The sequence below is a fragment of the Carassius auratus genome, chromosome 45, assembly GCF_003368295.1.
Source record: "Carassius auratus strain Wakin chromosome 45, ASM336829v1, whole genome shotgun sequence".
Lineage (NCBI taxonomy): Eukaryota > Metazoa > Chordata > Actinopteri > Cypriniformes > Cyprinidae > Carassius > Carassius auratus.
In genome coordinates, this window is record NC_039287.1 from 14,687,481 (window position 1) to 14,708,965 (window position 21,485).

Sequence of the window (21,485 nt, forward strand, 5' to 3'; positions counted from 1 at the left end):
ATTCCTTCAGTGCAACTTCATCCTTTCAACTATCACAGGACGCCACAGCCGTCTTTCTGTAAAACTGTTTTGTTATGGTGTAAAATAACAGAAAATATTGTCACACATCCATAATATTTATTTGCAAAAACTCATTTTTGGTTATATAATTTGAAGACTTTCATTTTCTCTCTCTCTCTTCTCTCTCTCTCTCTCTCTCTCTCTCTCTCTAACATCTGATGCATATCTCCAGATTTGTTTAATGTGTTATATGTAGAATTTATCACCGGGTTTCTGGTAAACATATTTTGATGTTAACACATTTATCTGAAATGATTTACCTGTGCACCAGTATAAATAAAGGAAACAGTTGTGCTTATATTCAATTGTGATCAGTTCTGCATATAGTAAATGTACCATAACTGAATCATAAGCTGTTTTATTTTACAGTGCACTGTGCTAAAGTGGTTATCATATCACAGATGCAGGATGATATTTTAGGTTTTCCTGGAAAGAAATCCATTATGAATGAAGCTTGTGCACCTTACCTGTGCTGAGATTTGAGCTGTTCACGGTCATCTAAACTCACACATGTACTGTATCTGTAATCTATGGCTGCTCGTCTGCAATGTGCTTGCCATTTTTCTGCTCTTATTATTTCTGTGAATAAAGAAAAACAGTATAAATTACCACAGTCTTTGTGTTCTTGTCATCTGACATTAATATATATTTGTATTATTCTTATTTAAAAAATCCATTACTAAGTGATCACAGCAATATGAACATTTTGTATTACAGCATGTTTGTGAAAATGGTTTTTTGATTATGACTAACTAAATGTTGCAGTGTTTCCCCTTATCATTGTTAAGTGTGTGTGCTTGAGTTCTCTTGATCCAGGAAGGTTCAGAAGCACACATACTCATTTCTCAATTTGTCAGCTCTTTGGACAAAGGTCTACTTTCTGCATGATGTATTGATTTTAACCCACCGTGTAAGTGCTAGAGCACCTTGCTTATTTCCACATTATAGTTCATTGTACAATACACATATTTAGGTTCTGTGCACTGCAGTATTTCACCATGGGTTGTTTTTCCACATTCACCCCCCCACCCCAAAAAAAAAAAAAAAAAAAAAAATCAAATTTTTGGGGAGTTGGCAGGTTTAGTTCACATAAAAGCAGTGACATCAGTGTCTAGTGGTGTGACATGACGTGCTTGCTCTGAAACTATTTTTACATGATACCCCCCTCCCCCCAAATCTAAAGAAAATAATGGCATTTTTATTATTTTATGACTTCACAATAATTTTAAGGGACGCCGTGGAATATTCATACTTTTAAAACAGGACCTGAAAAAACGGCAGGGACTAAGTTAAGATACTCTATCGCCATCCTGTGGTTGTACATACAAAGTACATAGTGGAGAACAGTAGAATGTATTCTCCGTGAACTCTTTTCAAGTACCATAAGTAGCATCATTAGTTTGTTGTAATGCGACTCACTTAAAGCAAACAGAGCCTGCGGATTCCGAGGGGACCACAACTCGGTTGATATGTCTCGCCACACGGGCATTTCTGCTCCTTGTCTTTCATCCAATCTCCATCTCAGACGTCTGCGCCGCAACCACCCCCATCGCTCCTCGACATAAATGACGTTTGACATTCGAAGGCGTGCCTTAAACAGTGTTTGAATGACAGTCAGCCGACCAATCCACGCGTTCGTTGAGTAGAGAGTAGCCAATCATTTGACATAACACCTTAAACCCGGGTTTCCATCAAGCTAGGTTTTTGCGGTCTGTTTTGAGCCAGGAAAAAAATTGGCAAAGATTATTAGCACAGCCTGCTAACATATACTTGTGATAGCAGGTTGGCATTTAGTCGCTTAGTGAGTTTTAGTAGTAAGGAGAAGGACATTTCTACCCTAGTGACCAACATCTGGGTATGTAGTCGGGTCAGTGAACGTGTATGAATGTGGCTTTTGGCGCAGGCTGGGACGGCAGCTACAGGGATTAGCTTGTACGGGGAGCTCCTGCTAGAGTGCAATGCTGACATACCTTCAGACGGCTTGCTAATTATATCAGAATCGGGAGTTTTGGTGTGACTTAAATCGGAAAAATCGTCACCATTCATTCACGGACTGCTTTCCAAAGCCGAGACCGGTTTAAACAGTTCGACAGTGAAGCGCTTGAGTTAGCTGGCTTGCCTGCAAGTACAAGGTTAGCTGCTTAGAACGAACCACCTGGACCCGATAACCATCGAGAGAGGTAAGAAACCCAATTAAAACACTGCATTACTAAGTTAATAGGGATTTTAGCGTGAAATCGAACAAGCGGCTGGTATTTAAAGCAGACTGACTAATGTTAGCTATTTATTTATAACTAGAGAGCTATGCACTCTAAAAGATCAAAGCCTCTGAGGTCGATTCGTGTTTACGCGATGTTAAAGACACGATCGTGCTTTGATTACAAACATGTCATTCCGTTTCTGACATATTTGCTCAATTGATGGTATTCGGAAACGCCTTCTTCATGTTGCTTCATGGGATAATGCGGTGAAACGAGCACTTGTTGTTTCACTGTGCCATGAAGGTAATTGTGCTTTCTTCACAGATGTTGAGTTATAGTCTTGGGCTCCTGTGAGAGCCTGATCAGCCTTTGATGGGATGAGAACATCATCTCACTTTCCAAATATGAAGTGATTTTATTTTGATTGATTTCCCCCTCTCAGCTATTTTAGCAGCTTGCATAAGCCCTTTTTGACATGTCCATTTGTTATGTTGTCCAGAATGTGTTCACTGCCTGGCTCGATCTTTGAACATAAATCCTAGAAAGCAGTGTAGGGTTTGTCACCTTCAGGTTTTCTTTGGCTTTTGCCGTTTTTACCAGGTCAACAGTCTTGTTTATTGGTCTTGTCTTTCAGGCTCTTGGGAATGCAATATACTCCACACCTGTTTTTGTTCCACAGCTGCAGTCATGCGTTTCACGACTGACAACTGAGACTTTTCAGGCCTCTTCTGATCTCATGGTTTAATGTCTGGTAGTGTTTATATTGAGGCAGGACACACTTTTATCTGTCAAGGAATTGCAGAAAGTTCATACCAGTCACACTTGCTGGGATACAGAAAATGTTGTTAAACCTCGAGCAATGGGAGTGACTTGTAAAAACTGTCTGTAGTAATGATCATGATTTGGGTAAAGCCCATTGGAGTACCTGCCTACAATATGTAGAAGGAAAGTTTGCTGTCTTTATAAACTCAGATCCAGTGTTCACTTTGTCAAATCAATGAGTCAATGTAAAGGACAACTGTCTGTATAATGGCTGTAATTTGAGTCAGGCGTTCTAATCATTTAAATGAGTCAATTGTATGGTTCAGGGCCCTTCCTTATAAAACAAACACAGACTCAAACTCACAGTATGTTCTTTAAACTCGAGGCTTGTGAAGCTTGAAAATGGTTTCTTTGGGACAAAAATGTGTTTGCTACTCATGAAGATGGGAAGGATAGAGTCAGGTGTGTCATGTCACATCAGATTTTTGAACAATTTGATTTTAAAACAAAATAGTATTTTGTAAAATTAAGTTGCTTAATTATTAGATTAAAAAATGTCAAACATTGCTAAAATTGTTAATATGCATGTCAAAATTTGGTCAGTTCAATGAGAACTTTCATGTTTTAAGCCGTCTGTCCACTTTCCCTGACTTTCGCTTGTGACTGTCCCATTTTGTCACACAGAACTATCAGTTTGTTCGTGAAGCAGCTGTTACCCTCCGCTTTTTCACCATGGTAAAAATGTTGAATGTAAGAAAGTATCCTCAAAATCTGCCAAAATGTTTAAAAGAAAAACAGTAGTTTTTTAGGATCAATCATTGTAAATAATTATATTAAAATAATTGTGGTTATACTTAGGATGTTCATAATTGGGCCTTTTAACAGAAATGGTACAAAAACTTGTTGCTGCTGTTTTTTTTTTCATCTGGAGTCCTGTTTAACAGAGAACACCAAAGCCCCTTTCACACTGCATGTCGGACTCTGCATATTGCCGGAACATTGCCGGGTCACCTTCTGTGTGAAAGCAACCACGTCCTGGGATTGAACCCGGGTCGGGGACCTAGTAACATTGCCGGGTTCAACTCGCTGTGTGAACAAAAGCCAGATCTAAATGCCGTGTCGAAGCGATGACGCGCGTTATCGCGCGACTCTTTTACCGGCTGTTTTGAAGGAAGATCAACGTTCGCGACGAAAACATGTGCAAACTCTAATGAAGCAGAGATCAGTTAGTTCCTCACTTTCCGCGCTGACGCTGAGATCGCTCACTTGCTTCAGTGAAAGTATAACGTGCCTAATGTTTTCGACTCGTACATTACACGTCACGCGCTGATGTCACATGTCATTACGGGATCTTCAAGGGTTGTGTGTGAAAGCACGCACAATATCCCGGGTAATCACTGGCAGTGTGAAAGTGCAAAATCTAGCCACCCGGGAACAATTGGCCGGAAACACTCTACCCGTGTGTTTGCCGGAATGGCAGTGTGAAAGGGGCTCAAAATGGATGAGAACTGCCACTAGTGTCCCCTCAAGAAATAGGTGTGTGGTGATGGTCAGGCATAGAAATATAGGATTTTTAGTTTGACCCTTCTAAATAAACTCCAAGAGAGAGGTTTAAAACATTTGAGCAGGTTACAGAACCCTTGCAGCACGCTTCAGGATATGTTAGCACAGCAGCTTGTGTGGCGAATTAACCACCGAGAACACATTGTACGCTCTTTGTGGGATGACATCAAAAATAAATTGCTGTTGGCTAAAAAAAAAAAAAAAAATGGATCAGTGGTGTGCCATGTCCTGTTTGTGATGTAAGGGAGTGTAATAATTTGGAGCTGCTTTGTCACCTTGAGAGATGGGACAACTTTGCACAGTAGTAACAATTCCTGTATTTTGCATGGGTGTTTTACTGGACGTTGTAAGAGCGTCAAGGTGTCCCGTTTGTGAGCCGAAGCTTAACTGAATGTGGGTCATGCTGTCGAACAATGATCCTACACTCTTAAGTAAATGTATAACCAAACCCCTTCAGTAGACGACATTTTGCGCTTTAGAACAGCCAAGTCAAAGTCCTGACTGCCCAGCTGACATTTTCTATCTTGACATGACGTGAGGAGTTTAATAGTGCAATCTATGAACTCTGAAGAAGGTGAGCTTACATTTTATGTTCAATTAATAGACTTCTCTTAGCAATGTATGGAAAGTCCTTGTGTATGATATTTTGAACATCTGATAAACAACTTGTTATCTTGATTTATAATACTGTAAGATGAATGGGGAATAAATCCTGGACCGTTGTTATGTGTGTGGTGCTTTGTTTCTTAGCACTTTAAATCACAAGCTCGTACTGGCAGGCTGTTTAGGACTATATTAGAGCACCATAGTGTAAACAAATCTGCAGAATGGAAAAGCAGCAGTCGGCTGTTCTTTAAAGTTCACTTTTACATAAGGCTCTTGTGGTCTTAAGTTTATCTCTGTTTTGGTAAGGCATCTACAGGCTGCATGTGGCTCATTGTATGAAAAACGGATCACTGAAACCTCGTCACTATGGTGTTTAGTTGATGTTATGATGTCATTGTTGTGAATTTTTATATTTAGTTTGGGTTGACATAATTTTTAATCGTAATTTACTTTTCTTAAATGACTTGTTTTTTTTTTATTCATAAGCAGCAGTGAGGATGGCAGAAACGCTTCCTTAAATGGCATGCCTTTGCCTCCAAAGTCCTTTTAGTTTATGACTGCTGTTATGACAGCCTCACATCTATCTGCCTGATAACTGTCAGCTACGCACTCAGTGGTGAAATTTATTAATAAAGAGTTTTTGTGTGGCATGAGATCTTGCTTAAAGGATTAGTTCACTCTTGAATTAAAATTTCCTGATAATTTACTCATCCCTATGTCATCTAAGATGTTCATGTTTTTCTTTTTTTCTGTCGAAAAGAAATTAAGGTTTTTGAGGTAAACGTTCCAGGAATTTTCAATGCCACTTCAAAGGGCTCTACACAATCCCAGCTGAGGAATAATGCTCTAGTCTAGAGAAATGAATCCCCATTGAAATCCATTATATGGAGAAAAATCCTGTAATGTTTTCCTCAACCTTAATTTATTTTTGAATGAAGTAAGACACGAACTTCGTGGATGACATGGAGGTGAGTAAATTATCAGGAAATTTTAATTCAGGAGTGAACTGATCCTTCAAATGTATGTCATCATGGCCTTTCATTTTGGAATTAGTTCTCTTTTGCTTCGTTTGTTCCACAATTATTCATAATTTCTTAAATGCCAAGGGCATTTGTCTTTTTGTAAAATTACATCAGTCTACACTGGATTGCATAAGTAGTGTTTGATTTCATAATGACTGCTTTTATTTGTGTTATTAAACACTGAATATCGAACCAATGGTTCTATCAGTAAACCCATGAAAATTTTTTTTTAGGAGTTTTTACCCTGTGGCAAACTTTTTTTTTTTTTTTTCATTTGTATTTTATTATTTGTGCAAATTAGTCCTATTATTTTGACAACTTTAAAGAGAGCAAATATGCAGATTAAACAGAAGAAGGAAAGAAATGCAAATAATATGAGGCCAAGGCAGAGCAGATGTAATGGTGCAAACATTCAACCTACCAGATAAGTAAACTTAAGGGAAATTTGGTCTTCCTTACATTAACTTTCAGACGAGTCTTGCTTTTTCTTGTCAGCATATACGAGGTTTTTAATTTGTAGATGTTTGCTTGTCATTGTTGCTGATGTGAGTTGTAACTGTGGCTCTGAGGACTGTGTGTTAGCCAACACCCCTTGCAGGAATCCAGAAGAAAGCGAAAGGTTACCTAGATCATTAACTTTGAGCCAGTGAAGGCTTAGGTCACTAGTAAAGTAATATACTGTTCTGTAAATTGAAAAAAGTGAAAAGCCTTTGCAGTGAAATGCAGATGTATGGATTAAAATGATTAGTAAACTGGTTGGTTGCTCATTTTAATCTCATTAATGTTAATTAATAAATGCGTGTTTTATTATCTAATGCATTATGAGTAGGGATGCACGATATTAGATTTGTGCCAACATTTGATTATGCCGATATTTTTCAAATTATTTTGGTCAATTGCCGATGCTGAAACCGAAATATATTATCTTTTGTTTTGAAACATCAACTCTCTCCTGTGCAGAATTTTTCTTAACTTTGGTTAGTTTTGAGTTGAAACCTTGACATTTTATCCGTGGATTTAACATTTAAGTGCTCTTTTTAATCATACTTACAGGTTGTGATTCAGAGGAGGAAGAAGCTGGTCCAATTAAACTGGGTTCTGATCCTTCAATAACAACCGACTTCTGAATCCCGCATTTAGGTTGCTTTAGTAGCAGTCATCATTAAAATGACGGGGACGCAAGATTTGGGCATAGCTGGTTAAAAATGAACTTAAACCATTAATTCTTCACAACCTTGTCCTGACTCCTTTGGCAGTAAAAATAAATAAATAAATAATAAAGCGTCTTCTCTACATGATGCTATCCACAGCAATCCTCTACAGTGTTTGAGGGAGGCGAGGCGGTTCAAGTTCTCCCAGGTACTACTGAAATATAGCTACAGTGAGAACACTATGCTGAACTCTTTTATTTTATTTATTATTTGAAGGCCAAGTGTGTGTGTGTATGTGTGCGTGTATATATTAAACGTTTGAAATAAAGAAGTTAATGTTCAACTTGTTAAGGTCACATCCATAGACCCCCTGAAGATTTTCTCTGATGAACAAAGTATCTGCGCCTGCTGTGAAATTAATCAGCTTTCTGTTACTGTCATCTGGCTCCTACCATAGTAGAGTTTCAGGATGGTAACATTTTAGCTGAAAAGACAGGTGGAGTTGGGAACTAAGAACCAGAGATGGGGACTCGAGTTTGAGACTCGGACTCGAGTGCGACTTAAGTCGCACAAACAGTGACTTCAGACTCGACTTGAGACTCGTCCTCGAAAGACTTCAGACTCGACTCGGACTCGAGCTCCGGGACTCGTGAACAATGTTAATTTTTAGTAAACGTCAGATGAGCTCGCTGTTAGAGTTGTGACGTTCGCGAACGAACCGATTCTTTTGAACGGCTCATAAACATGAACGATGGGAGCCGAGTCACGGCTGGAGGGGAGCCGTTCTTTCTGTCGCTCTTTTTTCCTATGCGTGTTTCAGAGCGCGTGTTTCACACAGATGCACACAAATGAGCTCCTCCGCGAGACAGAACAGTTATAGGGGGAGGGGCGCACCCAGCGCAGGCCAACCCTTTATAGCGTGATGATATTAGTTATTAGTTGTGCACGCATCCTTCACGTGAGTACTCCAGTGGAAAAAAACCTGCGTGCCTCTGTCATTGGGTAGGAGCGGAGCCATGACGTTTTGCACAGATATTCATTGCAGCCCACTTTGTTATTGTTCATTGACTTGAAGGGGCTGATGTCCTATTTGCAAAGTTTACAGTAGTAATAGTATGTAGACATTTCCATTTTATTTATTCTAATTTTATCTACTTTAAATATTTTTGGTTCTCTATCAAAATGTTCTTGTGTGATAACAATGTTCTTGTGTGGAAGTGTTTGTAGTAAAAGCTGTTTTGCACAGAAATTCATTGCAGCCGGCTTTGTTTTTGATGTTTATTTGTGAGTAGGTATTGTATGAATAACATAAGTCAGCGTAGCTTTGTTCATTCTTAAGCCAGACAAGAGGTGTGCAGCTATACAGCCAGGACAGACAGAAGGCCATTACTGAATCCATAAATGCAAAATACAGATATTAACTTAAAAGTAAAGCATTCTTGGTGTTTTTGTCATGTTGCAATAGCCTGTTTACACTGATTATATACCAAAATCAAAGTTGATATTGTATGCTAATAGATAGAGTTGTCATAATAACATATTACATGCTTTGAATTCCTTATATATAGCTATGCAGTGTTCTAAGCAGCTTGGATGGGTCGCTGTACGTGATGCAACATTTATTATAACCAGAGACTTAATATAATAAAGAGACTTGAGACTTGACTTGGACTCTAGCTCAGAGACTTGAGACTTGACTTGGACTCTAGCTCAGAGACTTGAGACTTGACTTGGACTCTAGCTCAGAGACTTGTGAGCATCTCTGCTAAGAACCCGTTTGTACTTTGTAGTCAAGAGGAATGATGTTTTAAGCACCTGAAAAAGAAACCTGGGGGATATTCCAGAAAGCTGGTTATGTGACATACCCGGGTATGTTTAAGAGTAAGTAAGTTGAAAACCTCAACTTTCGGTTCCGAAAAAAGGAGGTAACTTTCAGGGTATGTTATTTGTCACTCACTCTCTGAAGCAGGTTATGTTCCAGGGTTAGTTCACTTCAGCTAGCCTTCAGTGGGTGTGACAGATACCGCACAGCATTATATACTATAAATATATATGTAATATTGGATATATTAATGAGGAAGCACTAATATAAGTAATAAGGCAATATATTATTCTAATTGTATTGGCATATGTAAGAGTTATCGGTATAAATACTATGTAGGTAATGTTTTACTTAATATATATTTATATATTACATTTATAAATATATAATATATTTATTTTATTTTATTTATTACATTTAATATTATCTCACACATGGATCTGCATTTTTTTATAATGTTTAAATTTAAATCAAAATACATATCTGATATGACTAAATATAAAAGAGCATAAAAAAAACAGTATAATTCACAATCTCAAGGATTAAAGATTAAATGGAAATAAATAAAAATTGCACAGCCATCAATTAGGTGGCGATATGCACTAAGCATGTAAACAACTAATGAACAAAAGAAGAAGAAAGAAACAGCTTGGCGCGCTTTTTCGTAGCGTCCATTTCTATAGTGACCCGTCGATTCATCGCTCTGTTGAGAATGTCTTGAGTCTTAACCAGGAACATACTCTGAGTTGAATTAACTTACTCCCGGATGTGTTGTTGGAACCACATACCTCGAGTCAGCAAGGTCTGGGGTTAATCAACCGAAAGTTCAGGGTTTAGTTCAACAGTAAGTTAACCCTGCTTTCTGGAATACACCCCTGAACTCTTGGTTTATCAGTTTGAATGAGTCTGATTCACTCACTTACTGAATCTCTCAGAACGGTTCTTGACTTATCCATGCAACCTCTAGTCATTACATTCAGTCATGTACAATTATAAATGAACTAACTGTTACTTTAAAAAAAGCATGGAATGGTACAACCAGCGTAATTTTCAATTTGTTTTGGTTTAGTTTTTGGTGTTATTTTTCATTTTAGCTTGTTTTATGGTTTAGGTGATTTTATTTGGTTCACTTTTCTTTTTGAGTGTTTGTTTATAGGGTTTTGGGTGTTGTTTTATTAGTTTTTTATTTGTTTTATTTTTATTTTATTTATTTTTTTTTGTTTGGTTTTAGTTTTTGGCTTCTTTTATTTGTTGTCGCTCATATTTTTTGTCCACCGTTACACGCTGCTACTCCCCATTCGAGGCGAGATATGGCCTTGCTAAACACGTGTCCCCCCACCTCTTTCTGCTACTCCTCCACTTCCTGCTCTGCCTGGTAGCAGCACTAAACCTGATCACTTCCTGTCCCATCTGACCCATGGTAATCCCAGCGCATGGCATTCCTGTGGGCGTGTTTTGAGCGCTTACATAAGGCAGAGAAGCCTCAGGGACACCAGCCTTAGTACAGTTTAACCTATAATGGCCCACTGCTGTTTACTAACATTACATTTGAAAGGCAGGCTGAGGGCTTGAGTGCACATCTGGCATTTAAATTCATAACCGCGTGTCTGTGATGCCTAAAATGCCTCTTGCATAGGAAGCTCACTAGCTTTTGTCACTAAGATTGAATGTTCTGCTTCTCAGTAAAGGCAAACATCTGAATATGTCTTCCCTGCCATTCACAAATCCTCTCCCGTGGCCTCATGGGATATCAAAGTGTCCACTAGTTAAATGTTTCAAAATCTCAATGGAAGTAGTAGGTCAGCCAGATACTTTTTGCTTACTTTTTTATGAATGAAGACATGCTGCTCTTTTCCCATAGTATTCTAGTAGGGAATGAAAAAGTCCATTCAGTTGGTTGCATTAAGACATGGGTCTTAATGTCCTTTTTTCACATCTGATTTTTTTTCCACTAATTTATTTCCTGTTGACTTTAATTTAAATTTAGCTTCATTTTATGTGATTTTTCATTCATTCTGCACATTATCACTGACTGGCCTCTGTTTTCCTCTTTCTTCGTCACCCGTAAACTCTCTCTGGCACAGGGCTATGTCTTCAGCAGCCACCACAGCCCCGTCGGTGGACAAGGTGGACGGCTTCACCAGGAAGTCTGTCAGGAAAGCCAAGCAAAAGCGAGCACAGAGCTCGTCCCAGTTCAGATCTCAGGACAAGCCCATAGAGCTGGTGCAGCTACCTCTGTTGAAAGGTAAACCGTGTTTACGTGGCCAGATGAAGATAATGGTTTGCTGATGTCATAGTGCTCTGACCTAGTTTTATTGGTCTGATAGAGCTGATATGGATGGTTGTACTATAATAACAGAAAAGGAAAGCAACAAACTGATTTTATTTTTTATTTTTATTAGTATTTTATGTCTCTTATAAGGTTGCATTTATTTGAAGATATCCACTGAAAAACAATGTAATATTGTGAAATAATATTATAATTTAAAATTAGTTTATTTTGAGATATTTAAAAATGTTATTCCTGTGACAAGATTCCTTTTCAGCATTATTACCTCACTCTTCAGTGTCACACGATCCTTCAGAAATCATAAACATTGTAATCATCATTACTGTCACACTTGATCAATTTAATGCATCTTTAATACTTTTATCCAGCAATTTCTTTTTTTAAATGTTTTACTTTGAATGTTTTAATAAAAAAAAGCCAGTTCTTCTAAAGTGTATTTTATCACATTAATCATGAACATCTTAGACTAACATTTGACATCCACACAGTATCTAAATATATTTATGAACAGTATATATATTGTTTTATCATTTAAAAACTAACAAACGTCTTTGAAGTTTTGCTGTGTGCATATGCTGTCTGTGTAAAGTGGTTGGATATGGCACATATATTACCTTGTCTCAAATGGCTTTTCAAACTCAAGCCCTATCAGCTGGAATATTTAGAGGTCAGATGAACCTCCAAGCTGATGTATTTAAGGCTTCCTACCAACACTCCTGAAACATGAGACAGAATACAGTAGGACAGTTAAGGAGGTTGATGTAAACCATTTGTTAGTACTCCTGGATTGTTTTTCAACTTTCTCTTTCTGTCTGTCTAGATGTTTCTGCTCAGGAGCAACCAGAGCTATTCCTCAAGAAACTGCAGCAGTGCTGTTTTCTGTTTGACTTCATGGACACACTGTCTGACCTCAAAATGAAAGAGTATAAACGGTCCACCCTTAATGAGCTGGTGGACTACGTCACCCTCAGCCGGGGGTACCTGACTGAGCAGACCTACCCCGAGGTGGTCAAAATGGTGAGATTTAACGTTTAAAAGCACACTCTGTGATTGTAGATTCTGTTATTGTCTAGTTGATATGCCTGTATAATTAAGAGAATCTCAAGTGTTGTCCCTTCTCATTTCTCACAGGTGTCCTGCAATATTTTTCGGACTCTTCCACCTAGTGATAGTAATGAGTTTGACCCAGAGGAGGACGAGCCCACGCTGGAGGCCTCGTGGCCACACTTACAGGTAGACAACCATCGCCAGCATCAGCATTTTAAAATTGAATACATGTAAAAACATGTCAAACAATAAAAGTCTTATAGTTGAGATGATTGCAAGGTTTCATTTCAAGCACAGTTTTCTGATATCAGTCTTCTTTTTCCACTTAAGCTCGTGTATGAGTTCTTCATTCGCTTTTTGGAAAGTCAGGAATTTCAGCCTAGCGTTGCCAAAAAATACATTGATCAGAAATTTGTATTACAGGTGAGTGATTGTCTGTGAAATGTTCTTTGTCTTCTCATCCTATCATGGATCAAATGAAGCCAGTATTAGCAGTAAAACAGTACAGATGTAGCAGTTTGAACACTTCAGTTGTGGCATTTTGCAGTCATCTTTTTTTGCATAATTACCACTAAACTGTACATTTGATTTGAGTCAATGGTTACCAGTTCCCTATAATGTTTTTTTATTTCTTTTATTTTAGTAGCTATGTAATAAGAAAGGTAATTAAGCAGTACACATTGCTCATATAGTTAATAAAACTCCTCTTCTGTATTTCTAGCTCTTGGAGCTGTTTGATAGCGAGGACCCACGGGAGAGGGACTGCCTGAAGACCGTTCTGCACAGAATCTATGGCAAGTTCCTTGGCCTCAGGGCCTTCATCCGAAAACAGATAAACAACATTTTTCTTTGGTAAGTAACTGTCAAGTGTTTTAACAAGTGTTTGAACTTAAGTCGGTACTAAAAAATGGTAGTGAATGGCAGTCGGTATGAAAATGTGACGGTACCAGGTTTCTTTAAGTACCGGTGGTACCGAGGACCCGGTCAACCCGGTTCTTGACACATACAGCGCTATGATTTCCGCGAAGCATATAACGTGGACGAAAATCTCAAAACCCAGTCATGAAAATGAAACGTACATTTTAATATGAACAGGCACTGGATTTGTCAAAGTTAGCATAAATTAATCAAAACAAATCTACGTATGGACCAGTATCTGTAAATGTTAAGCTGTAGAAGTTGGTTGAAAAATTGGAGAAGCTGCATGTTCTGTGTGAATGAATAGCAGAGATGTGCAGGTTTGTTTACTACATAGATTGTAGTGCGTGATGCTTGCAGTAATATCAGCATCTGCTGTCTAAATGAGGACATAAATACATAAACAACATCACCAGAACTGTTCTGCTTCACAAGCAATTTACCGTTTCATTTGTGTAAAACCAGTGTCAAAATAAAAGTAGCAGTAGTACATAAGGCATTGTGCTAGAAATATTACTATTATTTAGTAGAATGTATGTGATACTGCTACTACTGTTGAAAAAAAATTATAAAACTTTTTTTTTTTTTTAAAGAAATAACTCACACAATATTTTTCCCATGTTTACATTTTAAAAGCAAATCCCCTTTATTTACCAAAAAATAAAATTTTTAAATTTAATTAATTAAAAGACAAATTAAATTTGGGTGAAACATTGTTTACTGTTTTTCATAATTGTATTAATTGTAGAAAAACTTTAAGTATAAAGAATGCCATTGGTTTTATTTTAAGTGATAAAAAGTTTTTTTGTTTTTTTTGAGCATATTTTTGTGTTTTGCTTTGGTACCGAAATTGGTACTGAAAACCGGTCACTGGTATCGGTACCGAATATTGACATTTTGGTACCGTGACAACACTAGTATATACAAAATTACACATTAAGGTGCTGATATACCTCTTTTTTTCTCTCCTGCTCTGACAGTTTTGTATATGAGACAGAGCACTTCAATGGTGTAGCTGAACTGCTGGAGATTTTGGGAAGGTATGTCATATTTTAGGACCCATTCTTTGGTTGGCAGTGATGTGTAGAAATTTAAACCAGGAAATAGAAAGTTTTGAAATACATAAACACTGACACACAGAGGTCACATTCCTATTTTATTTTACTCTACCCTGTCTTCAGTCCTGAGGCATCGAGAAGACTGAGTCTACTGCATATTATGAGTTTCTTTCATGGTTATGAGTGTCAGAACAGAAGTGAAGTCTCACACCACACGTCTTTGGTTTTACAGCATCATCAATGGTTTTGCACTTCCTCTCAAAGCTGAGCACAAACAGTTTCTGGTGAAAGTGCTGCTGCCTCTTCACACAGTGAAGAGCTTGTCTCTCTTCCATGCCCAGGTACAGACACTCAGCTGTTTGTTACATCTACACACGTCTGTGCTTGCTTGTTGCATTTCAGGGGAAGAAGAAATAGATTCATGTTTCCATGCTCGTTTATGAATCCAAACATTTGAAATGCATTTGTTAATCTGAAGTCATCTCTTGTAGCTGGCCTATTGTATTGTTCAGTTCCTAGAGAAAGATCCCACGTTAACAGAACCTGTAAGTGTTATTTGTCACCATTATTTTCCTCATTCTTCATCAAGTTCCATCTTGTTTCAGTTCGTTTCTAAAGGAGTTTCACTAGTTGGCTTCTTTTTTTTTTTTGTGATCAGGTGATCAGAGGCTTATTGAAATTTTGGCCAAAAACATGCAGTCAAAAAGAGGTAATGCCTTCATTTTATGGAATTATTCTTGTGGATCGTCAATCCATTGTCCATTTTTTTAATGATTTGCTCTCAGAATGAAAAATCTTTAATTGTTGCAACTTCTACCAGAACATAATGTATCTTAGCAAGTGATTTCTTCAACTAAATTCTGTATTTATAAAAATTTTTCAAGAGAAATGCTTAACATGCTTTTCCTGAATGTTTTTTTTTTAACCTCTACAACATTATTTTTGTAGGTTATGTTTCTTGGAGAGTTGGAGGAGATTCTAGATGTGATTGAGCCCACTCAGTTTGTCAAGATCCAAGAAATACTCTTTAAACAGATAGCTAGATGTGTATCCAGCCCCCATTTTCAGGTAAACACGCCACACCCTATATCCTTCTTACAGACCCTATAAATATCTTGTAAGAGCTAAAACTTAAACGTGAAGATTTTCGAAAGTGCCCATCGCTGCAGCATCACAGGTTGTTCATTTTCTGTTCATAAGTGAGAGAAACCATGCTTCATATTTGCTCTCATTACAAGTAGTGGTGAACCGATTTATTGGCACCGATAGTTGATTGTTAGAACAATCTACAAAAATCCATACTGATAGTTTTTACTGCGTTGCGTCCATTGCTGGAGCAGCTGAAAAGGTGTTGTCATTATACAGTATGAGAGCGGCCTGTGGAGGTGGAATCACTGATGCCTCATGCTGTTTGTTTTGACACGTGAGGCTGCGCGCTGCACAGAGCATGACACTTTAGATGACGATTTAAAGCATCGACAACAAAACCGTACGTATACAGTTAACTGCAGTACATATTTTGAGATCCTTAAAAAGTAATTAATTTGTTGACTTAATGCTGCATCAGTAAAGAAAAAAACAGTATGTTTGGTGTTATGGCTGAAAGGACGCTAACATTAGCAGTACCTCAAGCGGTTAAAACAAACGTATGTTTAATCCAAATGTTTAATGTCACTTTTGTTACCATCTATTTGCATTAGCTTATGTCCATACTTAAAGTTTGTGATGTGAGAGAGCACATTGTTCATGCAGCCAACAGAAATCCTGCCACACAACAGAGCTCCACTCACAAGTTTTCCATTAAATTGCATTATATTTGTCCCAAATCATAGTTATTGTGCACAATGATTTCACCCTAGGCTGCAAGATTGTGTATTGTGCTCTTTTTTTTTAGTGAAACATTTGTCACTCTTTTTCTTTCCTTTTTGCTCTATTTTTTTTTGTTTTCAAACATCGAACTTCAAACTCATTGACGCCACTTTATTCATTCCTGAGATTTTGCCTGTTTGTTTTGGACCGCTGCTTGAATTGAATGCGATGTGTGTGTGTGTGTGTGTGTGTGTGTGTGTGTATATATATATATATATCTCTATATATATATATCTCTCTCTCTCTCTCTCTATATATATATATATATATATATATATATATATATATATATATATATATATATATATATATATATAGAGAGAGAGAGATAGAGATAGAGATATATATATATATATATATAGAGAGAGATATATATATATATATAGAGAGATAGAGATAGATATATATATATATATAGAGAGAGAGATATATATATATATATATATAGAGATATATATATATATATATATATATATATATATATATATATATATATATATATATATATATATATATATATATGAGAGAGAGAGAGATGTGTGAAAGCACATGGAGTCCATGCTGCACCACATACGTAACGCACACGGACTGCATACGCACTGCAGACGGAGTATGTGTGAAACAGGCGTGATCAGAGCCGTAGCTGGGGTCAGCGGGGATCCGGTGAATGGTGTACCAGTGGGCCCTGTTTGAAATTATTAATTTGTATGTTCGTTCATTTTTATTTATTTGTGCTATTTACACAATGTTTAAGTTTTTTTTTTTCAAGTTTGTAGGTGTCAAGGTACAGAAACCAAATAATTAAATGTAAAAAAGCCCTGGATATTCTTCAATTTAAAAATGAAATATACAATCAAACCTACATTTATTAAGACACCTTCAACATTTCTCACATTATTACAGTTTTGCTATATATATTAAAAAATATTTTGGTGTCTGAATAATTTTTGGTTTGACTGTTAAAACTACAAAGTAATGCAGTCAAGAGCAGTGAATGATTTTCTTTCTTTAATTTTCTTGAATTAACATTACAGCAGACAGTAGCTAAATTAGGCGCGGTCCCTTTAAGAGACCATGAACGCATCCAATATAATACACATCCCATTTTTTTCCTCAACTGTTTACTTTCACTTAAGAAATAACTGACCGTTTTTTTCAAGCATAATTTCCAAGGTGGATATTTTGACATATTTCGTATGTATTTGTCGGCACAAGAGCAAAAATAAGCAAATTCGATGTTCAAGTGTTTTGATCAAAACACTTGAAAATGCTTATTTTTAGCGTCTTGAGACGCCTTTCTCTGCGTGAGCTTTCATGACGATGCGCAGCAGTGGCCCCTCAACTGTCTTGAGCATCTTTTTAGGCTGTCCTGAGCCAGTCGGTTATATAAAATATCAAGGTGAAAGTCATCATAGGTTGCTTAGTATAGACCCAGCTCCCAACACAACTTTGAGAATAGATTAACGGCGATATTTTTTTTTATCGCAAATAAGAGTCTCGCGTTAACGCCGATAACGGCCCCCCACTAATATATGTGTGTGTGTGTGTGTGTGTGTGTGTGTGTGTGTGTGTGTATGTATTTAATTTCAATGGCCATCTTTAAGCATGACTGTTTATATTTTTATGAAATGGTAACACCTTACAATAAGATTCCATTTGTAACATTAATATTAATAAAAGCTTGTAGTATTAGTATTATTCGATGAACTAACATTGATCAGTGCATAATTCATATTTAATATTAATATTTTTATTCTATTTAAAAACTAATGCTTATTTATTTACATGCTTTTTTTTTTTGGTCGTTAAGTTCAGCGTTATTATAGTTTTGATTCAGTATCTAAAAAAAAAAAAATATTGGTTGATTTATCTCAGCCGCTGTGGTCAAACCTTGCTATCGGTAAAATCCACTATCGGTCGATTTCTAATTACCAGTGTATTGTAAATATCAGTACGCAATTTGGATCATTAATATCACAAAATTCCGGGCATAAGATCTATTAAATAATTTTTTTTTTTTTTGCTTTGCATCAGCAACATCAACTCTCAGCTTTCACTATTAAGTGTGGTTCAGCTACCTTATGTCTTTGGCATTTAAAGTGCAAGTGAAAGCTTCAGGTTCTGCAGTCTAAAACCCCTGTGTAGAACACTACTGACATTAAAATATTATAAATGTTTTAAAATGGAGATTGTTTTTTGTTTCAGGTGGCAGAACGAGCTTTGTACTACTGGAACAATGAGTATATCATGAGTCTGATTGAGGAGAACTCGAGTGTAATCCTGCCTATCATGTTCGCCAGTCTCTACAGGATCTCCAAAGAGCACTGGAACTCGTGAGTTTCAGTAATATTTAAATGGATTATATGATCTTTGCATAAAAAAAGTCTTCAGTGTCACATGATTATTCTTATGCTGATTTGCTGCTCAATATACATTGTTTATTTTTATTATTTATTAACCTCAATCTCCTGTAGGACATACTTATGTGACCCTGGACCACAAAAAAAGTATTAAGTCGCTGAGGTATACTTGTAGCAATAGCCAAAATACATTGTATGGGTCAAAATTATAGATTTTCTTTTATGGCAAAAATGATTAGGGCATTAAGTAAAGATCATGTTCCATGAAGATATTTTGTAAATTTCCTACTGTAAATAAATCAAAACTTAATTTTTGATTAGTAATATGCATTGTTAAGAACTCCATTTGGACAATTTTAAAGGCGGTTTTCTCAATATTTAGATTTTTTTTGCACCCTTAGATTCCAGATTTTCAAATAGTTGTATCTCGGCCATTGTTCTATCCTAACAAACCATACATCAATGGAAAGCTTTTTTTATTGACCCTCATGACCAGTTTTGTGGTCCATGGTCACATATCATTATACACTTCATATACAATTACTCAAAACAACATGCACACACAAAAAATATTCCAATACAATGTTGAAAACAGTTGTGCTGTTAATAGTTTTGTAGAAAACATGCTAGATTTATGTTGTTGTTGTTTTTCAGAATGCTTTGAATAGAAAGTTGAAAAGAACACCATTTATTAGAAATGGAAAGAAAATCTTTTGTGACATTATTCATAAATTTACTTTAAATAAACCATTTGTGTATATTGATATTAACCCAGACATTAGTGTATATTGTTATTAACCTTTTGATCAAAATGTCTGAACAATAATAACATATTGTTAATGTATTGCACTCATTCCTGAACTTGGTTTGATGAATTGGTTTGATCATGTCTGCTCTTCTCCCCCATCAGGGCGATATCAGCTTTGATTTACAATGTGCTCAAAGCATTCATGGAGATGAACAGCGCCTTATTTGACGAACTTGCCGCCAACTACAAATCAGACAGGCAAAGGTAACAAACAATGTAACGTATCGTTGTAAACTTCTGCAGTTTACAAAGCAGCTCTTATAAGTTCTGTTTGATTCCTTCAGGGAAAGGAAGAAGGACAAGGAGCGAGAGGACCTATGGAGGAAGCTGGAGGATCTGGAGCTCAGACGGGGCGTCCAGAACAGCGACGGGGTCATTGCCACCTAACACAGACCTCATCTCTGCCACTCTGTGTGGCCACAACCAATCCTTTTCTACTCTGCCACAGGGACCGCGTCCCTCTATTTGCTTCTCATGCTGCGTACTTTACCGCACACTCCCTCGTTCATTTCCTCCCTTTCAACAGCACTGTAAATAATCCTCTCCCTCTTTCCTGTATCATACTACTACGCTGAAAGAAAGATGAAAACAAAAACTGAAATTTTGAAGAGACTTAATATGCACTCCTCGGTGTAAAAAATCTTAAAATGATAATCAACTGTGGTCAAAGGATAGATTTAAAAAAAAAAACAAAAAAAAAAAAACTTTCAGTTCAGAAATTGTTCAGCGTCTCCGTGTCAATATATTGTGGAAGTACCCTGAGACTAAGGGAACTGTGCTCACCCTGCGATTAAAGATGTCTTATGCGAGGATCCCGTCATCATCGCAAATCTTTTTTTTTCTTTTTCTTTTTCCCCATCCCTTTTGAAGAGAGACTTTTCCATCTAGACAGAATTTGACTCCCCTGACTCAGGGGACACAAACCAGAAACCCATGACGTGAATACAAGGAAAACAGTGGAGAAAAAAAAAACATTAAACATCCTCTCTGTGGTGTGCATTTTTTTTCTTTTACAGGATGATTGGCCTGGTACTTTACTGTAAAGTAGGGACATGTCCCTAACTCAATGTGCGAGATTGGCCGCAGTCAGCTATGGTGGTATACTTCACTCAATAAAGTGGACAAACCTCTCTGAGGACCTTTATTTTTTTAACTTGTGAACCAGGTTAAGATCTGGTCATAGTTTCATGCTGTCTGCTGTGGAGACTCTTGGGAATTTCAATGTGGAAATTCAGTAGTTACCAAGGGTACATCAAGCTCTGTTTCTCCGACATTAGCAAGGACTCGTGGAATTTCAGTGGCACACGGTGTTCAGAGCTCATCCAGTGTTTTTAAAACCGTTAAGTGACATTTTCCGTCAAGAACATTCTAGACTGCTTCTCATGGGCCATCCAGGTTTCCACTGCTCTGCTCCAATCGTTTTAATTTCAGGGTGGGTGGATGTCATCTACATGACTGAGCTGAGCAAGACAAGGTTTTTCTTTCTTCTCATGAGTGTTTGAAATGAAATCCTGCTTATGTTGGGATGTTTAGGGCCTGTGTAGGTAAACACTGATCCGGTAGGTCCTAATCTGTCTTCTGAGATACCAGCCTCCAGGGCAGGCTAGAACTAAAAAGCACTTCAAGTTATAGTTCATTAGATGTTCTTGTGGGACTTCAGCCCCTTTTTCTTTTCTTCTTTTATTTGAAGTCCCAACAGTCGTGGTTGTGGATTTTACATGTGAGGAAGATGTATTTTATTATATATATTCATAATTTTATTTTTCTGGGCTTAATCACTTGTCTGTCTTTTTTATTTTTCTTGTTTTAATTCTCCCAAAGCTCATCGTGTGTTTTATGATGGCCCAAGTTTGATATGTAAAAAACAAACAAACAAAAAAAAAATTAAAAAGAAAGGGTTTGATGAATAGAATAAATCTAATTATTTTAAAAAAAGAAAGAGATATTA

General features: G+C 37.0%; 1 protein-coding gene across 3 annotated transcripts; it reads left to right on the forward strand.

The window, feature by feature from the left end:
* Positions 1 to 2,003: 2,003 nt before the first annotated feature.
* On the forward strand, positions 2,004 to 20,667 carry LOC113063376 (serine/threonine-protein phosphatase 2A 56 kDa regulatory subunit epsilon isoform-like). 3 transcript variants are annotated; one of them, XM_026233710.1, is made up of 14 exons: positions 2,004 to 2,240; positions 11,272 to 11,432; positions 12,298 to 12,494; positions 12,609 to 12,710; positions 12,855 to 12,947; positions 13,246 to 13,376; positions 14,423 to 14,482; positions 14,733 to 14,841; positions 14,992 to 15,045; positions 15,159 to 15,209; positions 15,449 to 15,568; positions 18,575 to 18,702; positions 19,640 to 19,741; positions 19,822 to 20,667. In XM_026233710.1, the coding sequence occupies exons 2-14, from the start codon at positions 11,276 to 11,278 to the stop codon at positions 19,922 to 19,924; spliced, it is 1,407 nt and encodes a 468-aa protein (XP_026089495.1). In that variant the 5' UTR covers positions 2,004 to 2,240; positions 11,272 to 11,275; the 3' UTR covers positions 19,925 to 20,667. The 3 variants fall into 3 exon arrangements, 2 of the variants coding, with proteins under 2 accessions (XP_026089495.1, XP_026089496.1); XM_026233711.1 differs by lacking the exon at positions 2,004 to 2,240 and adding an exon at positions 5,058 to 5,160; XR_003278681.1 differs by lacking the exons at positions 15,449 to 15,568; positions 18,575 to 18,702; positions 19,640 to 19,741; positions 19,822 to 20,667 and having other exon boundaries at positions 14,624 to 14,841.
* The last annotated feature ends 818 nt before the right edge of the window (positions 20,668 to 21,485 follow it).